This window comes from Leptomonas pyrrhocoris (genome assembly GCF_001293395.1).
Source record: "Leptomonas pyrrhocoris isolate H10 chromosome Unknown, whole genome shotgun sequence".
NCBI classification, from domain to species: Eukaryota; Euglenozoa; class Kinetoplastea; order Trypanosomatida; family Trypanosomatidae; genus Leptomonas; species Leptomonas pyrrhocoris.
This window is the reverse complement of record NW_015438359.1, coordinates 1242701-1262028: the sequence shown is the minus strand read 5'-3', so window position 1 is coordinate 1262028 and position 19328 is coordinate 1242701. Positions and strand designations below refer to the sequence as shown.

At 57.9% G+C, this 19328-nt stretch overlaps 8 protein-coding genes across 19 annotated transcripts; all 8 read left to right on the top strand.

The window, feature by feature from the left end:
• Nucleotides 1-478: 478 nt before the first annotated feature.
• On the top strand, nt 479-1895 carry ABB37_02222 (hypothetical protein; the record flags this gene model as incomplete). Of its 2 annotated transcripts, none has more annotated exons than XM_015799106.1 (1): nt 479-1895. In XM_015799106.1, the coding sequence occupies exon 1, from the start codon at nt 780-782 to the stop codon at nt 1893-1895; it is 1116 nt and encodes a 371-aa protein (XP_015662584.1). In that variant the 5' UTR covers nt 479-779. The 2 variants fall into 2 exon arrangements, with proteins under 2 accessions (XP_015662584.1, XP_015662583.1); XM_015799105.1 differs by having other exon boundaries at nt 526-1895.
• A 374-nt stretch (nt 1896-2269) lies between these two features.
• Nucleotides 2270-3981, top strand: ABB37_02221 (hypothetical protein; the record flags this gene model as incomplete). Of its 2 annotated transcripts, none has more annotated exons than XM_015799104.1 (1): nt 2270-3981. In XM_015799104.1, the coding sequence occupies exon 1, from the start codon at nt 2320-2322 to the stop codon at nt 3979-3981; it is 1662 nt and encodes a 553-aa protein (XP_015662582.1). In that variant the 5' UTR covers nt 2270-2319. The 2 variants fall into 2 exon arrangements, with proteins under 2 accessions (XP_015662582.1, XP_015662581.1); XM_015799103.1 differs by having other exon boundaries at nt 2272-3981.
• A 626-nt stretch (nt 3982-4607) lies between these two features.
• Nucleotides 4608-5373, top strand: ABB37_02220 (hypothetical protein; the record flags this gene model as incomplete). Its single annotated transcript, XM_015799102.1, has 1 exon — nt 4608-5373. The coding sequence occupies exon 1, from the start codon at nt 4717-4719 to the stop codon at nt 5371-5373; it is 657 nt and encodes a 218-aa protein (XP_015662580.1). The 5' UTR covers nt 4608-4716.
• A 549-nt stretch (nt 5374-5922) lies between these two features.
• On the top strand, nt 5923-6719 carry ABB37_02219 (hypothetical protein; the record flags this gene model as incomplete). Its single annotated transcript, XM_015799101.1, has 1 exon — nt 5923-6719. Exon 1 carries the CDS (start codon nt 5991-5993, stop codon nt 6717-6719), a length of 729 nt encoding a protein of 242 aa, XP_015662579.1. The 5' UTR covers nt 5923-5990.
• Nucleotides 6720-7223: 504 nt separating this feature from the next.
• ABB37_02218 (putative poly (ADP-ribose) glycohydrolase) lies at nt 7224-9216 on the top strand (the record flags this gene model as incomplete). Of its 5 annotated transcripts, none has more annotated exons than XM_015799100.1 (1): nt 7224-9216. In XM_015799100.1, exon 1 carries the CDS (start codon nt 7570-7572, stop codon nt 9214-9216), a length of 1647 nt encoding a protein of 548 aa, XP_015662578.1. In that variant the 5' UTR covers nt 7224-7569. The 5 variants fall into 5 exon arrangements, with proteins under 5 accessions (XP_015662578.1, XP_015662577.1, XP_015662576.1 ...); XM_015799099.1 differs by having other exon boundaries at nt 7232-9216; XM_015799098.1 differs by having other exon boundaries at nt 7257-9216.
• A 427-nt stretch (nt 9217-9643) lies between these two features.
• On the top strand, nt 9644-10144 carry ABB37_02217 (hypothetical protein; the record flags this gene model as incomplete). Of its 2 annotated transcripts, none has more annotated exons than XM_015799095.1 (1): nt 9644-10144. In XM_015799095.1, exon 1 carries the CDS (start codon nt 9767-9769, stop codon nt 10142-10144), a length of 378 nt encoding a protein of 125 aa, XP_015662573.1. In that variant the 5' UTR covers nt 9644-9766. The 2 variants fall into 2 exon arrangements, with proteins under 2 accessions (XP_015662573.1, XP_015662572.1); XM_015799094.1 differs by having other exon boundaries at nt 9647-10144.
• A 618-nt stretch (nt 10145-10762) lies between these two features.
• ABB37_02216 (putative endoribonuclease L-PSP (pb5)) lies at nt 10763-11526 on the top strand (the record flags this gene model as incomplete). Of its 4 annotated transcripts, none has more annotated exons than XM_015799093.1 (1): nt 10763-11526. In XM_015799093.1, exon 1 carries the CDS (start codon nt 11035-11037, stop codon nt 11524-11526), a length of 492 nt encoding a protein of 163 aa, XP_015662571.1. In that variant the 5' UTR covers nt 10763-11034. The 4 variants fall into 4 exon arrangements, with proteins under 4 accessions (XP_015662571.1, XP_015662570.1, XP_015662569.1 ...); XM_015799092.1 differs by having other exon boundaries at nt 10790-11526; XM_015799091.1 differs by having other exon boundaries at nt 10842-11526.
• Nucleotides 11527-12508: 982 nt separating this feature from the next.
• ABB37_02215 (putative mitochondrial ATP-binding cassette protein subfamily C, member 1, putative (ABCC1)) lies at nt 12509-18473 on the top strand (the record flags this gene model as incomplete). 2 transcript variants are annotated; one of them, XM_015799089.1, is made up of 1 exon in its annotated part: nt 12509-18473. In XM_015799089.1, the coding sequence occupies exon 1, from the start codon at nt 13812-13814 to the stop codon at nt 18471-18473; it is 4662 nt and encodes a 1553-aa protein (XP_015662567.1). In that variant the 5' UTR covers nt 12509-13811. The 2 variants fall into 2 exon arrangements, with proteins under 2 accessions (XP_015662567.1, XP_015662566.1); XM_015799088.1 differs by having other exon boundaries at nt 12521-18473.
• Between the last annotated feature and the right edge of the window lie 855 nt (nt 18474-19328).

Below are 19328 nucleotides of genomic sequence, written 5' to 3'. Positions count from 1 at the left end.
TTGGCATAAGGGAGAAACACGCGAGAAATATGGTGGTTGGGGCAAGAGGTTTTCACCGTAAACAGCATAAGCATACATTTATACTCCGATCCGTGTTAGTATGACTACTAGTACTCCTAGCATTTTATTTCTGTTGTTTTTCTAAGTTTCCGCAACGGCTGTTCTACTCCCTCGACTGGCAGCGCGAAGCGCTGCCGCGTTGCCCGCTTGAAAATATGCGTCTCAAAAGAAAAAAGACAAACTTGAAAAGAGTGGAGAAACAGTTGTAGTGCACGCAAACCAGCATTTTTGAAACGGTGAGGGCCTCTTTGCTGGCTCTTCGGCGGTGCCAGCGCTTTCTGGCAATTGCCTCATACAGAGAGAAAAACAAATGATAATGTCGAGTGAGGCGCAAGATCCGCCTTCTGCAACGTGACGCGGGTATTTTGCCTCTGCCGTTGTTTCCTCGTCTCCACTTTTGCCTTGTACCCCGACTTGAGTCTTTTGATTCGATGTGTGTCGGTTCGTTTCTTGGCGGACTCTGCAGAGGGAGTTGAGAGAAGAAGGACTTCGCCGAGCGCCATACACTTTATTTTTTTTTCTAGTACCGTTGCGCACTCGCCCTTCAACCTGCACACCTCCGCAGGAGTACTGTCGAGCTGAATTGAAGCGGTTGCACGCACACTTGAAGGTTACGTGACGCGACGCACATTTGTACCACCTCGTGTAATCGGATTTCTTCACGCTTTTCCTTAGGCAGAAAGACTCCAGCTATATAAGGTGCGATTCATCGCCTGACAATGCCGATTTCTACTGCTTGGGCGGATGCTTATCACGCCGCGTGCTGCGCCGTTGGCGCAGAGGTGAGAGAAGATCTGCGCGGCACCGGCTGCACCGGCGCCTTGACGGTACGCGGCAACACCTTCAACAACTTCAACCGTCGTCTGGAGGACAAGGACGTGGAGGCGGTCGTCGTCGCGTTGCGTGAGTTCCGCGGTGTGTCCTCTATCTGCCTCCCGTTCAACAATATATCTGACCGCGGTGGTGCGCTGCTGGGGGAGGCTCTCGCCCAATACGCCGACTCTCTCGTGCGGCTCGACCTGCAGTACAACAGCCTTGGATCGGCGGCCGCGGAGGCGCTGGCACGGGGAGTGGAGAGCAACGACTCCCTCTGCGCCTTGTTGCTTGCCGGCAATCCGCTGGGTGGACAGTGCGGACTCGCACTCCATGCCGCGCTGCGGCACAACACGACGTTGAGCGTCCTCGACCTGTACAACACTGAGATGAGTGTGCAGTCCCTCGTGCCGCTCTGCCGCTCGCTGGGGGCAAATCGTAGTCTTATCTCGCTCAACATCGGGCGGCCGCTGCTGCGGGGACCGGACGAGGTGGCAAGCGTGGTGGACCACCTTTCCACGGCGCTGAAGAGCAACAGCACGCTGGAGGAGCTCAACGTGAGTTACTTTGGCATGACCGATGGCGAGCTTCAGGCGCTGGTCGTGGCCTTGTGCGCGTCTGCTGTGATGACACTGAGCTTGAAGGGGAACAAGCTGTCGGAGGACGCCGGGCTGCTGCTGACGCGACTGCTGGAGCGGAGACACGACTTCCGACAGTTAGATGTGAGCTGCAATCGTCTGCGTGACAAAGGCGCGTGCGATCTTGCCAAGGGCGTCGCGCAGCATCCTCAACTCGCCTCGCTCAGTGTGGCGAGCTGCACGATAGGAGAGGTGGGTCTCGCTCGCTTAATAGAAAGCCTGTGCAGCTGTGCGGCGCTGCAGCAGCTTGCATTGTGGGGCAACAGCATCACACCCGGCGTTGCGCAGACCCTGTCGCGAACGTTTGGTGATCTGCGCAAGATGGAGAGCGTGGACTTTGGGGTTGAACAGCGCGATGGGGAGTGGATGGCCTACCGCAGCTGACAGAAACTGTGAGAAGGGTTTTCTCTTTTCCATCATACATGTACACTATCCCGATGAAGTATACGGATCTTTGAAATTGGCAGAGGAACAAGAGTTGCATCGGCTTCGTTCACAATGCGACGAGACGACAGCGAGCACAACGCTGGACCGATCGCAGCTTCGAGTTTGTTTTTTTCCTATGGGCAGATGTGAAAGGACTTATCGCCTTTCTGCAAGTCTGAGCAAGCGCTACACGCACACCGGGAGCGAAGCAAGGCTGTCGCCTTCGTTTTTGGGAATTCGCTGCGAGCGGAGTGCGTTTGGCTTTGTGTCCGGTCTTTTCCTCCACCTCCCTCTGCCTTGTTCTCCTCCGCCATGTCGACTACTGTGCATCAGAGAAAACAAACAAATCGCTGCCACACCAAACTTTTTTTCCTTAGTGACGATGAGCTACCGACCTGCATGCAGCAGCAGCGGCAACCATGAAAGCGAGGGTGAGTATTATTGGGAGGTGAAGAAGCCACCGCCGCCTGTCACGACACTGCCGAATCAAAACCAACTCTACGCGTTTTACTTAACGCGCTGCGGCCACCACGGCGTCCGCAAACCGCACCGGGCGGTGCTAGCACTCCTCGCCGAGGACACGCCGTCCCACACGCTGCGACTGACAGCGGAGGCGGCGGAGCGCGGCGTGGCGGCAGCAGACCTGGCGCACACGGAGGACAGCAACGCTGACGCCGCGTGCGTGGCGGCGCGTGCGAGTGTTGCCGCGCTCGCCCAGCAGCGTACGTTTTGCCTGGCCCACGACAGCGGTGCTGGCGTGCCGATCTATGTAGGAGCGCGCGGCATGCTACCGCTCCTCGACCTGGTGGCCGAGCTGCCGCTGTTGGAGGAGCTGGACTTCTCGACTGTCTCGTCGTGGTACGACAACGACACCGTCGCCAGCTGCAGCGTGGCGGGGAATGACGTCGTGCTTCGCCTGTGTGAGATCCTTCCCCGTCTGTGTGCTTTGCGTGTGTTGAACCTCAGCGGCCACCCAATCGGCTGCGCAGCGGGGGAGCGTCTTCTCGCTGCGGTTCGAGCGGCGCCGACGGTGGTGGAGGTACATCTGGATGGAGGCGGGCTGAGTACGCATCTGATCAACGCGCTGCAGCAGACCCTGCGTGACCACCGCGAGGCGGAGGCACAGAATGGGCAGCGTCGGCTGATTGCGGCTGATTGCGCGGTGCCGCCGTACATCTCCGCCCTGCCTCTACTCGACCGCAAGACGCTGCGGGAGCAGCAGGTGTTACGTGCGATGCTGGAAGAAGACGTGAACTTCGCGAGCGTAGTGTCCAAAGACGATTTGGCGGCGATGGTGCTCACGGCGCGGGTGATGAGTACCACAGAGGCCATCTTTCGTTGCGGAAAGGCGGGCATCCTCGGCGACGGCGCGCACCTCTTCATTGTCAAGAGCGGCTCCCTCCGCGTGTACGTCGATCTCGTCGGCGTCACGCTGGGAAAAGGCGACTACTTTGGGGATAACTACGATGCCACGCTCATCCCCTGTTCCCACCTCGTGGAGGAGCAGCGAGGGCTCGTCTACGCCGTTCCGCTCACGTCCTGCGCACAGCTGGTGGATCGGTGGGCTCTGCGGGTTGGCGAGGCGTGGCCGTGGCTGCAGCGCACTCCGCTGCTGCAGGCCGTGGGGGCCTGGGCGCAGCTGCGAGTCGGCACGTGTTGCGTGTGGACCTGCCCAGAGCCGGCCGAGACGATCGTGGAGGTCGGCAGCGGCGAAGGGGATCTCTTCATTGTATGCGACGGCGCCTACGCCGCGTTGGACGTGCGGGACGGCGACACGGCGCAGTTCAGCGAGCGCAACGTGCGGTGCGTCTTCACCCGCTACGACGTCTTCGGGGTTGAGGCGTCCGTGGCGCGGCGGCACACGAGCTCCGTGCGCATCAAAGCGGGGAAAGAGAAGGACACCGCTTACCGTCTCCTGCAGATGCGCGGGTGCGGGGTGCGGCTTCTCCAGCAACAGCTGCGGCCGGTCTTCGCGTCGCTCGCCAGGAGCTACTCGCTGCACGCGGACTTGTGCGCAGGGGAAGCGCCGTCGCTGGATGCCTAGACGAAATGAAAGAGTGCCGGCTCTTTTCCCTGTGGTGATGCTCCCTGCCACACGCCTCCATCTGCGGATCTGTCTACCTGCTCATGTTTATAGTTACCCCAAAGAAGAGGACTGTGCGAGACGGCCGCACTCACGCATGACGTACGAAGCGAACTGCGCGTGTTGCACCTCTCATTCCTGTCTTCCTCTTGTGTTCTTGCGAAGATGGTGGAAGGTAAATGCGTTGCTTTTGTTTCTCGGAATCGCACCGACACACGCGAACGGTGTGGATGTACAGTAGCACGATCCAGCGAAAACAACAGCTGAAAGACAGTAGGGCGAACTTCAAGGTCCTCCATTCCTTCACGTAAGTTGGCTAGGAAGGTCACTACACGCATAAACAAAGCCAGGCTGCCTCTCGTCCCCAACGCATGTCCATCCCTTGTTTCTTGTTTTGGTTTCAAACGTTGGCGTGTTCAGGCGACGTGAGTCGCGCATTTATGTTCCGGCGGTGCGGGAAGGCGCAACGCCTCGTAAGCGCACTGGAGCCGCCCTCTCGCTACTTGTCATCTCTCCTGTATTCCGTATTGCCGCTGTCTCGCTCCCTCTCGACGGGCGTCGAGCCTCTTCCTCTACCGCCTTGTTCAGGCCCAACTTACATAGGAAAGAAGAAATACCTGCACGGACAAATCTTCGACGTCCGCCGCAGAGTACACGCATACACACACCGACACTTGCACTCACGCGCCTCACAGCATGGGTCTCGGTAGTTCAAAAACGGCCGTATCGCCGCCGCCAGCGCTCTCCCCTGAGACGGTCGAGCAACTATGCGAGGAGGCCTACACGGCCGGGGTCACTGACGCGGATGTGTACCACACGGCGCAACGGGAGGCCATACAGCGGCAAGACGCCGGAGTGGGGATGGCGGCGTGTCTGCTGAGTGCGTGGCTCGCCTACCTGTGCGGCCGTGCCAGCGGGACGCGTGTCGTCGAGGAGGCGGCTGACCTCCGCTTCGGTGCGCAACAGAGGACGCTGGACAAAGTGAACAGCGACCTGGCCGCCGTGAGGGAGGAAAACAAGGGTCTCATGTCCATACGGCAAGAGCAGCAGATGATCATCGCGCAGCAGCGCAGTGAGCTGCAAAGAGCGGCACAGCAGCGGAAGGCGATGCAGCTGTCGGTGCAGATGCTGAAACGGCGTAACGTGTCCGTGCGGAGGCAACTGCGTGGCTTAACAAACTCTATCAACGCAATTCAACGTCAAATGCTTGTTGGCATGGTCGGCGCCGGCGTGTTGCTGCTCGCAGTGGTGTGGAGAACACGCCCGTTGCGCCGGGGCCGCCACCAGCCGCCGGTGACGCAGCTGCCCGAGGTGGTGGAGAGCGTTACGTCCGCTCCAATTGCGGAGGAATAACCCCATGAGGAGTCCACATAAGAGTCGTCTCACATCGGCGCTGTTCTCTCCTCCAATCCACTCTCCTGATCTTCGTGTGCGGTGGTGCGTGCATCCGCAGGCAACGACGCCTGGGTGAGAAAGCGGCCGTTCGGTCTCTCGTTTTCCCACTTGCTGCTTCGTGTTCCGCTCCTCACCCCTCTTCCCATCACCTACGCCTCTACGTACACGCATCAGCGAACAGAGCCGGCGCCTTAGGGTCCGCTTCCCCCCCCCCCCCACACACACACACGTTCACACACGCGTGAAGGGAAACACAACGACAGCACTGAAACTTCATCTTTTTTTCTTCCAGCGATGCAGCGTCTTGTTAGACGCGCTCCCTATTTGGCCTCATGCTTCCTTTTTCTGCCAGAAAGGAAAGACCGTTGATGCGTTGCATCCTACACGCACCGTCTCCCGTTCGAAGAACACGTGCTGTGGTGTTGCTCACGTTGTGGGCGTCTTCATCTTTTTTTTCACCCTTCAACTCTTCTGCTTTCACCGACCATCCCATTTGTGCTTCCCCCAGTGAGGAGCACGACGGGGGCAACATCACCTCCACCGTGATCTTTTGTTTTGTAATACATATCCAACGCATGCGGTTCATGTCTGCGTGTTCACCTCGCAACAACGCGTCTGGCGTGCTACAGGTGTATCGCCTGCACGACGCGTGCGCCACACTGCAGCTCGCCCTCCTCGCCCGGCAGCAGCAACAGCATCGCGTGACGGACTACGTGGAGGAAAACGCCGCTGACCTCGTGGCAGCCTCCCGCACGGTGTTGTCTGTCCCTTCGACCTCTGCCCCTCCTTCGGTGCCGCCATCGTGGGTGTGCATTGGGGTGAGCTCACGTAGCCACCGCGACGTTTACCTCGCGCTGCCGACCTACGCCGCCTTCTTTTTCGATTACAGCATCGAGTGGGCGCTGTTTGCCTCCACGGAAATGTCACGGCAGTACGTTGGCCGTTGCATGATGGCGAAGCTGCAGACCGTCGGCGGCGGTTGGGCCTCGCTGCACCGCGCAGACAAGGCGTTGCTGTGCGCCCTGCAGCTTTACCGCGTCGCCGTGGCCGTTTTTGATGAGGAGGTGGTGCGCAAGTGCCGTCTCTTCATTGGATGGGCATTCCTGTGGAACAGCAATCGAACGAAGGCGCTGGAAGTCTTTCAGGGCGAGTTAGACGACGCACGCGCACGCGGCGACCTTGTCCACGAGCGCCGCTGTCTGCATGCCGTCTTCAACGCGGAGCTGAACCCCAACTTGGCGCCCGGTGGCGCCTACACCGATCACTTCGATCTTGTGGACCGCTGTTCGAATGCCTTCGCGTAGCGGGAGGGAGCGGCAGTGCACGTCGCGGCGCTCTTCCACGCACGGAGAGGGTAAAAGGCTGCGTGCTGTGTCGACTGGCGCGACGCCGCTTTTGTGTGACACGCTTCCCGTTGCGCTTTAACGCCCCGCTCCGCCGCAGCGGTGTCTCTTTCGCCGCGCTTTTCATTCTTCTCCTCAACCAAAGACAATTTCTCTGCCGTAGGAGTTTTGCATCCGTGTTTGGCGTGCCCATGCGATCCGTCACCTTCGAACGCTGCGCGTCTTTTGACTTCGTCGCAACGAAGCCTTGCATATTAAACCGAAAGCGAATGCTTATTATTTTTAAAAGAAAGGCGGTTGGTCATGGCGCCAATCCGTTTTTCGCGCTGCACAGATCTTCTTGTGCCTGTTCTCACGTACCACCGTGTTCCGCTGCGCCGCGCAAACACCAAGTCGTACGCCTTTCGCATCTGTGGAAAGACAAAAACCATCAACAACGCCCTTCTCTCTTCTTCTGCTTTCTGAGTACCGGAGGTGAACGAGCGTGACGCAACGCGAGCGAGGACGCACAAGTGCAGCGAACCATAGGAGACACATTTCTCTGTGCTCCGCTGGACTACAGCATTACCACACGCGGAAGGGCACTACGGGAAGAGTTACAAAGCCGTGTCCATTGAAAACACTCGATCGAATACGACCAGTTGGCAGATCTCAACACAGAAGGGAAAGAGGAGAAATAAAAGCATCGATCTTCGAGTTTTTGGATGCGGCTTCAGCAATCGTTTACATTGAAACGAACTACCCGCTGCTGTATGTGCTGCTCTGTGCCTTCGCGGCAAACGTTCATTACCACCTCTTTCAGCCTGCACCCATGATACATTATCATCCGCGTACGGGCAGGTTTCATTGCGTGAAGCGGACACGCGTGAGCCGCCGCAGAGGCTGGGAGGTGCTGTGTCCCACGCCGCAGTCGGTGCAACGCCTCACGACGCTGCAACTCGTCTTCGATGCCTTTCTCAGCGGCGTGGAGGACGAGACCGTGACAAAGATGGCCAAACGACCAGCACGGTGGGTAGGGCTGCCGTCCGCCCCGGCGCTGGGCAGGGCGGTGCGCGAGTTTATGCTCCGCCGCTCCTTCACCCTGCGGGAGTTCATTATGACACTGCTGCTGCCCAGCCTCCGCGTGGCTTTGGAGTTTCCTACGTTGTTTACGGCAGCCTCTCCCAGAGAAGACTCGGCGCCCACTACGGTGGAGGATATCGGTGCAATGCGCAACTGCTCCGTCGTGGTCAACCAACCCGTCGTCTCCTTCACACGCCGGCAGATGTGGTGTCTGCTTTCCAACATGTTCTTCCGCACTTTCGCCTCCCGCACAGAGGCGGTCACCCGCGACGACGCTGAGGTCGGCGGCGCAGATGATCTCGACTGGGTCGATGCGCGGATGCTGCCGACGACGGATTACACTGAAATTTTTGCCGCACCGGACGGCGCGAACAACGTGGAGGTGACGAAGCTGCTGCTGTTGTTTGACTTCTTGACGGACGCGCAGCGGTGGACACCGCTGCATGGCGCTGAGGTGGAGATGACGGCGTACCGGCTGCGTGTCGCGCCAGCCGTTGCACAAGGACTTCTGCCAAAACATTGGTGTGCGGTGGCGACGGCATCGGCGTTCTCCCCGGCTTCGTCGCTGTCTTCCACGTTGGGCCCGCTGCTGCCGGTGGTGCTGCACCCACTAGCGGAGAGCATCGATGATCAGCAAGGCATGATTCGGCTGGACTTCGCCAATCGCTGGATCGGCGGCGGCGCCCTCTCCGGCGGTGCGGTGCAGGAGGAGATCACCTTCGCCCAGTGCCCCGCCCTCAACGCCCTCCGCTGGTATCAGAGCCGCATGGGCCACGCTGAGTCGATCGTCGTGACGGACTACCGGCAGTACGGCCGCGTGCAGGCCGGCACGTACGGCAGCCTCCTGAGCTACGGCGAGGCTTTTTGCCCTCCGCGGACGTGCCGGGGGGCGCTGCTGGCAGTGGACGCGTTGGACTTTCGCTCCGACACCGTCGACGAGCACAGCCGGGCCGCTGTGTACCGCGAAGTGATGAAGCTGGTCAGCGGGCTCTCCGGTGCGGCGGTGCATGCGTTACCTGCCGTTGCAGGCGGCAACTGGGGCTGCGGCGTGTTTGGCGGCGACTACGAGCTAAAGTTTTTGATTCAGTGGGCCGCGTGCGGCATCGCTGGGAAGGAGCTGCACTACTGCCCTTTCGACAATAACGCCTTTGAGGGCTTTGTGCCGCGAGTCAAGGACCGACTGGAGCGTGGATGCGTCCCGGCCCTCACCACGTCCAATCTCATCACGTTTCTCTACCAACTGGAGGACGCGCCGGATCAAGGCGACGACGAGGCCGCACCGGAGGAGATGAGGACGGCAACAACAGGGGAGGCATTTGGCTTTGTGTGGTCGTCCTTCTTGCGGCACTTTCGCCTCCTGCGCGAGGAAGAGAGCAGCACTAAAGAGAGCAGCTGACGGGGGAGGAGCACGTTTGTTTTGCGTATTTGCGTTACGGCTCGCGTTAGTGCTGACGTTTTGCCGGTCGAGGCATGCCGCAACGAGCAGCTTATCCGAGTCACATACAAAAGTTCGAATCCATGCCTTTTCAATACCGCTGCATTCGTCGACGGCTGACGCCATTTTTTCTTTTGATCACACTCGCGGCCTTCAACGGTTCGCTTCATTTCTCTCTACCCCCTTCCCCATACACACCTTGTGGTTGTCCAATGTACGCTCTGAGCGAACAAGGAGAAACGCAAACTCCAACTGCTTCAACGCGGGCGCTTTTGGTCAGTGTCTTCTGCGAAACCAGGCTGCGTTGCCGAGTTGTTGCACTCCTTGGCCTTTTCCCTCTCCGTCTTATTTTTTTTATCGCATTCCTTTGTCACCCCGATCATACGAAGCAGCGGTTTTTCCTTTTTGCGCTGTGCACGCTTGTTGGTGCATTTACCCAGTAAAAGGGATACAAAAAAAAGAGAAGCGCTACCAACCGTCTTCAATACTTCATTGATTTTAAAAATCAACAATGAATAGCGCTAGTCAGCTAGAGCCGATACCGTGCAGCATCACACCAGACCAGGAACTCAGCATCATAAAGCTGATTCTCGATCTGCGCAGCCTCGGCGACGTCGAGGCCAGTGAGAAGGTGCGTCGGCGCGTACGTGAGGCTCTCCTGAAGAGCGCCGACGACACCGCAGCGATGGCGAAGGTGGAGGAGATCCTCCGCCGCGGCAAGCGCACACAGAGCAAATTAGACGGCAGCTACGAAGAGCGGCAGCGCCGAAAGCGGGAGCGGCGGGAGCAGGACAGAGCCGCCGCCTCGCGCCTCGTAGACATCGAGGCCGGCAGCGGCGAGGATTCCGAAGGCTCCGCTTCTGCCGAGGAGGACAATGAGCCGGAATAATTAAGAAAATTGTCAAAGATGGTGGCATTCGGCTTCCGTTTCGCGCAATCGATATTGAATAATTCTTTTATTTCTGCACGTCTCGTGTACTTAAGCGGCAGGTGCACGGTGGTGGTGTGAGGAGGAGGAGGACGTTGTGACGTGGTTTGATGCCTGTGCCCTGCGCTTTCCGTTGGCGGTTCTCGTTTAGTACGTGTCTCTGTGTGCGCGCTGGTTTATGGGTGATTTGGGCGACTCTGTGAAAGCGCCGTTGCGCTCCAGCTGCGGAGAGAGAGCTACGGCTCTGCTGTTCTGCCTTTCTGTTTGTTCTTTCCAAGGAACGGCGCTTGGTCTGACCACGTGCTCGAGCAGCGCGGAGCCGTCCAGGACGAAGGCCAACCGCAGCAAGCAAAGCGTACGATTCAACGTTTACCAAACAGTAGAACAGCTGAGAGCAGATATGCTTCGATTGGTTGTACATATTCGCCCTCTTTAGGAGTTCGTTGTCTTCGGATTTGGGGCTCTACCAGAGCGGAGGTGCAATTATACAAGTGCCGCCGTGAGGCCTGCACGGTCGAAGACTTCTCTTTCCGAAATGCCAGCCTTTTTTCCCCTCCTTTTCCTTCTCTTGTCTGTGCAGCTTCTCCCATACGCGTGACACGGGGAGTCGGCCAAACCTGGTGCATGCCGCTGGCGAGTGCGTTACTTCTTCCCCCAAGCATCTCCTTTCTCTCCTTCTGCGCTTCTTATTCTGAATCTACACAATCGTTTTGGGTTTTGTTATTTCAACGCTGGCGATGAAACTCACACACACCCCCATCAACGCCGTCCCGCTGCGCAGAGTTGTCTCTCTATCGACTTCATTCTTCTCTCACGTATTTATCTCCCCAAAACGTTTCTCTTCAGGCATCATGACCGGCACTGCTGAGGCGAACCTTAAGAAGCTGGGCATCACCCTGCCCGCTCCTGCTGCTCCTGCCGCCGCCTACGTCCCGTACAGCATCTCCGGCAATCAGGTCTACATCTCCGGCCAGCTGCCCAAGAATGCGGAGGGCAAGCTCGCCGTGGGTCAGCTCGGTGCCCCGCTGACGGTGGAGGAGGGCAAGGCGGCTGCGGCTACCTGCGCCGTGCACCTCCTCGCGCAGATGAAGGCCGCGGCGGGCGGTGATCTGGACAAGATCAAGAAGGTGTTGATGGTGCGCTGCTACGTGAACTCGGCGAGTAACTTCCACGAGCACCCCTTCGTCGCCAACGGCTGCTCGGAGCTGCTCGTCAACGTGCTCGGCGAGGAGGTCGGCCGCCACGCCCGCTGCGCCTTCGGTGTCGCACAGCTGCCCTTCAACGCAGCGGTGGAGATTGAGGCACACGTGGAGCTGGACCTGCAGGGCAGCGCGCACATGTAACGTGTGTGCGTGAGTGTGCGAAAACGCGGCTCCGTCCGCGGTGTGGTAGATGGTCCGGAGGCAAAAACAAAGTGGAAAGAAAGCAACAGGGATTCGCTCTTGAAAGCGTGATCGGGTTTTTTTATTTGTCTAATTCCAAAGAAGCTTCACGTTTGGTGGTCTGCTGTGCTCTCTCCTCTTTCCCTGCCATTACCACTTTTATTATTGTTTCAAAATCTTTCCTCTTTAGGTTTTTCTTTTTTTTATTTAGTAACTCTTGCTAACTCACGTTGCAACGTCTTGCGCCCCTCCTCCTCTCACGAAAGATGCTTTGCACGTGTGCACTTCCACACGTGGCTGTAGACGAGGCGATGACGGAGCACCTACTGTTTCTTTTTCTTTCTTTATCCATAACAGTCCCTTGCGCTTGTCTCTTCGCGTTGACACCCGTTCAATGAGCAGGTTGAAGTGCAGATGATTTTCGCCCCTTTTTTTTTGTTGACGCACGCGGTACTTTCTTCTCTGCGGTGGGCTCCTTGTTGCGTTAAGGCTATCGATTGGTGAGCTATGTAGCGAAGGAGACACGGAACAGCTGATTCCCAGGTGAAGGCAACAACAACCACCCAAATCAAGTGGCGCCTCGGTGCATCTGTGTTGTGGGGTTTTTAAAGAGGCGTTTGACGCACGTCCGTTCCCATTTCTTGGAGCGACGACTGCTGTGAGTACTAAGAAGCACACACACACACACGACTTGAAAGAATAGTCTGGTGACTTCGTGTGTGGTCGTGACGCCCCACGACAGCTAGAGATTTCGCATCGGCAGTAAACAGTCCTTTTATATATAGCTGGTGACGGACTGCCCCCATCTGAGCGGCTACCATTTTGAGTTGGTGCCGAATATGCGTTGCGTTGCCTGCAGGGTTTCTTGTTCCCCTTCGTGCGCCTCCACTTCCCTCCTCCTTTCTCCCACCGTTGCTTTGCAAATATAACGCATATCTCTTGAGAGGTCTCCAAAGCACACCAACACACAAACGGTAGAATTCTTCGTGTGAAGAAGTTCGTGAGAAAGATACAAAAAGAAAGCGGTGCACCAGTAACGGAGGCCACGCCCCTGTTGCTGCTACGCCTTTCTCTTTGATCTGCTTTCCCACTCGCAAACAGCTGTCTGACTTCCTGGCGTGTGCGGTTGGCGTGTGGTGGCAACCTGTTCTTACTTGAGGCGGTCAACGACTTTGCCTTCCCCCTTCCCGATTTGCTATCGTGTCTTTTTTTCTTCTTCTTAAGATTCTTTAAACGACTTTCTGGACTTTTCTTTTTCTTTAATTCAATTCCCTTTTCTGTTATACACTTGCGTAGGCGAAGACCAGCCATCACTTTAAGAATCTTAGGCGACTCTTACCCCTGGTTTTCTGCGTGTTTTTCTTTTCTGGTTTAAACGGATTGTTAGAAGAAAGTCTTTATCGCTTTCCCGTTGGCCTGCTTGATTCCATCAGGGTTGAAAAAAATACATATATTTGTCGGATGCTACGGAGGGAAAAAAAAATAAGCGTCATCTGTACCTGTTTCGACAGCCTGCCAACGCCAGATTTTCTTCTTCGATAAAAAAGATTATTTCTTCCTTTTTATGATAACGTACGTCGAGGCGGACACGGTTATTTATGGTATATTTGTTATTGACTGTTGTTGTTCTTCTCTGCGAGTACTCGAGCGGCCCAGGAACATTCCTCTTCCATTACTAAACAGACAAAAAAAAACCGTTAACTTCTGTGTTTTGTGTTTTTTCCCGTGTTTTCTTTGTTTTTTCTTTTCCTCTGGCACTTGTAATAACGAAGTCTCTGCTGCACACAACGTTGTACCTCCGCTGCTTTGTGGACTCTGTAAATAGAGTTATACTTTCTCATTGGCAGGCAACGCGCGTAGCCTTCCGTTCCGCATTTTTCTCCTCCTTTTGTGTTAAGCAAGCTTTTCTGTTGTGATTTTGGTATATTTATTTCCCTGCTCGTGACGGCTGTTAAATCGAAATTTCCACGCGAATCCGCCGCAGCGTTCAGATCCGGACTGATTTTCCCTTTTCTCCTCTAACAAGCAAGGGCTTTTAAACGAAAAGAGGTACGCGGAGGAAGACGCGGAACTCGCCGTCGCTGCGCCGTTGATCATCGGGAGCGCTTTCTTGTTTTCTTTCCGAGACGAACGTAGGAGAGTTGACTTATTCGCGGGGCAGTGGTTTGTGTCCTGTAACGTGAGCACGCCTTCTTCCTCATTTCTGTTCCTTTGCATTCTTCAGCGGCACCTTTCTGTTTCGCGCGATGCTGCATCAATCCGCGGATGAGGAGCTGCCGGCAGAGATGCAGGCGATGTCGACCAACCCCGCCAAGGTGCGGCACCACGCCGACCCTCTGCACGACTACCGCAGCGAGCACGTGGAGCTGCAGGAGAAGTTGGCGGAGATGTGGGGAGCGGAGGAGCCCTACACCCCCGTGGTGGAGGAGACCGGGTCGTTCTTTCAGCGCTACTATTATTCGTGGGTGTACAAGACTGTATCACTGGCTTCAGAGGAGAAGTTGACGAAGGAGATTTTGCCTCTGCCCACCAAAGATGTGCGAGCGCACGAGAGCGGCGGCCGTCTCTCGCGCAGCATTCAGAAGGCGATGTACGCGCGCAACGCGTGGAACTGCATGGTGGGGACGGCGGTGGTGAGCACCCTCGACCCCGCGAGCCGTGGCGTGCTGCGGTGGGTGGGTGTGCCGCAGCAGGGCGGGTACACGCGCATGATGGCGGGCGTGGAGTGGAGCGTGCCGCCTGCGGTGCGCACGGCTGCCCGCGGCGACGACAGCGCCGTGTCGCCCTTCTTCGACGGCGTGGTGCACGGCGAGCACCTCTTCACGCCGGAGCACAGCGACATGTCGACGCTGGAGGAGGTGACGCAGGTCAACCTGGACTTCTCCTGCCGCGGCGGGGTGGTGGCCATTCCAACGCCGCAGCGAGTGCCGCTGTTCACCCTGCTTGTGAAGGCGCTCCCCTACTACTTCTTTGTGCAGATCCCGTTCCTGCTCGTGAGCACCATCTGCACTGTCGTCTTACCCACACTGCTGGAGGCCTTTGTCGCCTTTATTAAATCCCCTGACCCGTCCTGGCCGTACGGACTGGCGCTGGTCGCGGGTATTTTTCTTGTGCAGGCGACGGGGAGCGTCTGTGTGCAGCGCTACAACTACCTTTCCTTCCGCTGCGGCCTGCACTATCGCTCTGCCCTGAATGCGGTGATATACGAGAAGTGCATGATTATCTCTTCCAAGTCCCTTGCAAAGCCGGAGATGAACGCCGGCCGCATCATCAACATGGTCGGCACCGACACGGAGCGGGTGTGCTTCTTTATGTTTTTCGCCATGATGGTGTGGGGCAGTCCATTGGTGCTGCTCTTGGCCGTCTTGCAGCTCGCACGCCTTGTGGGCTGGTGCTCGATTCTCGCCATCTTCTGCTTCGTGGTAACCATCCCCGTCAACGCCTACTTCATGAGCATTCAGATGGCTGCGCGGCAGAATATTATGAAGGCGACCGATGCCCGCGTAAAGGCCACCAACGAGTTCTTCTCCGGCATCCGTATCGCGAAGTTCATGACGTGGGAGCCGCGCTTTATCGCCCACATCGAGGCAAAGCGCTCCATCGAGTTATTTTTCCTCAAGCGAATTCAGACAAGCCGCATTATGATGTCTTTCGTAAACAACGCAACGCCGATCTTCATGATTGCGGCGGTGTTCACCGTGTACTACCTTACCGGCCACGACTTAAGCCCCACTATTGTCTTCCCCACCATTGCACTGTTGGGCGTCATGCGACAGCCCTTCCAGCAGATTCCGTGGGTGTTCACCATGCTGATTCAGTTTATGATTTCAATGGGACGCATTAACAGCTTCATCGAGTGCGACAACGCGGCGTGCTCCACCGTGCAGGACATCGAGGACTACTTCAAGGAGCAGCACGAGCACAGCACGGCGTGCCAGCTTGCCGCGGTGCTCGAGAACGTGGACGTGACGGCGTACGTGCCGGTGAAGCTGCCGTTCGCCCCGAAGATCAAGATGAGCTTGCTGTCACGGGTGCTGCGCATGATATGCTGCGAGCAGTGCAAACCGACGAAGCGCCGACCGCCACCGACGGCGGTGGCGGAGGAGCTCATCTACGCATCACCCACCAGTGCCGTGCGGCGCGTCGTGGATGGTGCGCCGAGCCCCGCTGGCAGGACGTCGCCGACCGCCGGCAAAGGAGCAAAGCGCCCGCAGATGAAAGATGAAGACTTCTTCGAGTTGGAGCCGAAGGTGCTGCTCCGCGACGTCTCGGTTGCGGTGCCGAAGGGGAAGCTGACGCTGGTGCTTGGCGCGACGGGCAGCGGCAAGTCGACGCTGCTGCAGTCGCTGCTGTCGCAGTTCGAGCTGACGCAGGGCCGGATCTGGACGGAGAAGAGCATCGCGTACGTGCCGCAGCAGCCGTGGATCATGAACGCGACGGTGCGCGGCAACATCCTGTTCTTCGACGAGGAGGAGGAGAGCCGGCTGGGCGAGGCGATCCGCGTGAGCCAGCTGCAGACGGACTTGCAGCTGCTGGGCTCGGGCCTCGAGACGGAGATCGGCGAGAAGGGTGTGAACCTGAGCGGTGGGCAGAAGGCGCGCGTGAGCCTTGCGCGTGCTGTGTACGCCAACCGCGAGGTGTACCTGCTGGACGACCCGCTGTCTGCGCTGGACGCGCACGTTGGGGAGCGCGTTGTGGACGACTGCTTCCTCGGCGCTTTGGCCGGGAAGACGCGTGTGCTGGCGTCGCACCAGATGCACGTTGTGCCCAAGGCGGACTACGTCATTGCGCTGGGGCACGGCAGCGTGGAGTTCAGCGGGAGCAGCGCGGACTTCATGCGCAGTCCAATTTTTGCCTCCATGGCCGTCGGCTCTGCCGTTCATGGCGAACACGAAAAGGAGCGGGAAGAGGAGGTAGTGGAGGTGCTGGAGGCCGAAGACGTCATCGACGAGGAGCCCGAATCCGCGGAGAAGCTCACGAAGTCGGCGGCGCAGAAGAAAGACGCAGAAGAGGACGACGACGCGGGCGGTCACCTTATCATCGACGAGGAGAAGGCGAGCGGTGGCGTGCCGTGGAGCGCGTACGTGGCGTACTTCCGCTTCTGCGGCGGTGTGTCGGTGGTGGCGTTTATTGTGCTAGTTTTTGTCTTTACCGAACTCCTTACCGTCTCCGGCAGCGTGTGGTTGTCCTCATGGACGACACACCAGTACAACATCTCTGATGCTCGCTACTTGCAGGTGTATCTTGTGCTGGTGCTCGCGACGGGTGCCGGCTATCCCCTGCGCTTCTTCTTCTCCTACCGTGCGATGCTGCGCGGGTGCGTGACGATGCATCGCGCGATCCTGCGCTCTGTCACCACCGGCACGATGGAGTTCTTCGACCGCACCCCGCTCGGCCGCCTGCTGAACCGCTTTTCGCGCGACATTGAGATGCTCGACAACGGCTTGCAGATGTCCACCATCGCCCTGCTTGAGTGTCTCATGGCGATCGCTGCGGCGATGCTCGTCGCGGCCTACTCGCAGCCGCTCGTGCTGCTGGCCCTCGTGCCGTGCGGGTACATTTACTACCGCCTCATGATCTTTTTCAACTCGGCCAACCGCGAGGTTCGCCGGCAGAGCAGCATCTTGAAGACGCCGGTGTTTACGCTGCTGACGGAGCTGACGAATGGACTGGCGACGATTGCGGCGTACGGAAAGTCCGGCGTGGTGATGCGCGAGGCGCTGAGCCGCTTGGATGTCGTACTCTGCTGCGGTAACCTCGAAAACAATATGAACCGCTGGCTTGCAGTCCGCATTGAAATGCTGTCGAACGTCGTCGTCACGTCCGTTGCTCTTGTCGCCGTCGCACGGACCTGCATGAGTTCCTCCTCAGTCAACGTCGCCCTCGTTTCTCTCTCGCTGACCATGGCGATGCAGACCACGGGTCAGCTCAACTGGCTGGTGCGCACCATCGCCAACGTAGAAGCGGACATGAACAGCGTCGAGCGCATTCTCTACTACACGGAAAAGATTCAGAAAGAGGAGATGCCGGAGCTCAGCGAGGAGGTGAACGCTCTGGAGAAGCGCATTGGGGTCGATGCAGATGCCACGGACACGGTGGTGATTGAGTCCGTCAGCCCCACCGCTGCCGCACCGCACGTCGTGAGGGCCGGCGCGCTCACCTTGGACCACGTGCAGATGCGGTACCGCGAGGGGCTGCCGCTTGTGCTGCGCGACGTGAGCTTCTCCATCGCGCCGCGCGAGAAGGTGGGCGTTGTGGGCCGCACGGGGAGCGGGAAGTCGACGCTGCTGCTGACGTTCATGCGGATGGTGGACATCTGCGGCGGCGAGATCCGCGTGGACGGGCGCGCGCTGGGGTCGTACGGGCTGCGCGAGCTGCGGCGGCACTTCTCGATGATCCCGCAGGACCCCGTGCTGTTCGACGGGACGGTGCGGCTGAACGTGGACCCGTTCCTGGAGGCGTCGTCCGCGGAGGTGTGGCACGCGCTGGAGCTGGTGGGGCTGCGCGAGCGCGTTGCGTCGGAGACGGAGGGGATCGACGGGCGCGTGCTGGAGGGCGGGTCGAACTTCAGCGTTGGGCAGCGGCAGTTGATGTGCATGGCGCGCGCGCTGCTGAAGAAGGGCAGCGGGTTCATCCTGATGGACGAGGCGACGGCGAACATCGACCCCGCGCTTGACCGGCAGATCCAGACGACGGTGATGAGCGCGTTCGCCGAGTACACGGTGATCACGATTGCGCACCGGCTGCACACGGTGGCGCAGTACGACAAGATCATCGTGATGGACCACGGCGTGGTGGCGGAGATGGGCAGCCCGCGCGAGCTGGTGATGGACCGGCAGTCGGTCTTCCGTGGGATGGTGGAGGCGATGGGCACGTCAGCGCGTGCGCACTTCCTGAGTCTTTTATAAAACCGTAGTGAACAGCGGACATTGTAGGCCGCACGGGAGTAATGCGCTGTTTTCTTTTTCTGCGGTGTAGCTGAAGGCGCACCGCTGCCCTTGTCAGTTGTCTCTTCTGCGTGTTATATTCAAATCGTCACAGACCGAAGTGAAGATTTGCGTGCTGGCGCGGTCTGGAAGTGGCGGACGAGGCGGTGCTTTCTTTGTTTCTTTCAATCTCTCCTGTGCAAACGTAGCTCCGAAAGGGCTTCATTTGATTCGCGCCGGTTAATCTGTGTCTTCGTCGTGGACGTGCGACGTCATCGGCACACAGAACGGAGCAATGCTCTAGCTAGCGGGGGAACAGTGTCACGTACAGTGGGGCGCAGTTGCACGGGACCTCATACACAAACAGAAATGCAAATGCAAGCGTAAGTACTTTTTTCCCCCTTTTCTCTAATAAGGATGTGCGTGTCGGAGTGGCGCATGTGAGGGGTGTGGAAGGGAGCTTTGTGTGTTTGGCCGCAAGGCCTGCACTTCCTTCACCCACAAGGTGGCAACTCTCGTCGAAATCGGATGTATGGGCTCTGTAGACCTTTTTTGTTTTCTATCTGCTTCTCTATATTTCGATGCGGGGTGTATCTGAACTCGCGTTCCCTAAAGCTTCAAGGGGACAGTGTTGTGTACCTCTAAGTAAGTGTTCCACTATTGTTTCATTAAGCGCTCCTTTCTTTTTTCTTTCCAATCGCAGTGTAATCGAAATGCTATGGAGGCTAAACAACGATGCTTTTGTTTGTTTGTTTGTTTGTTTTGCCGATCAAATTGTGCCGACTTGCACCGTCCTACTGTCACCAACTCAAGTGCGAAATGCATTGGCAGTGCTGC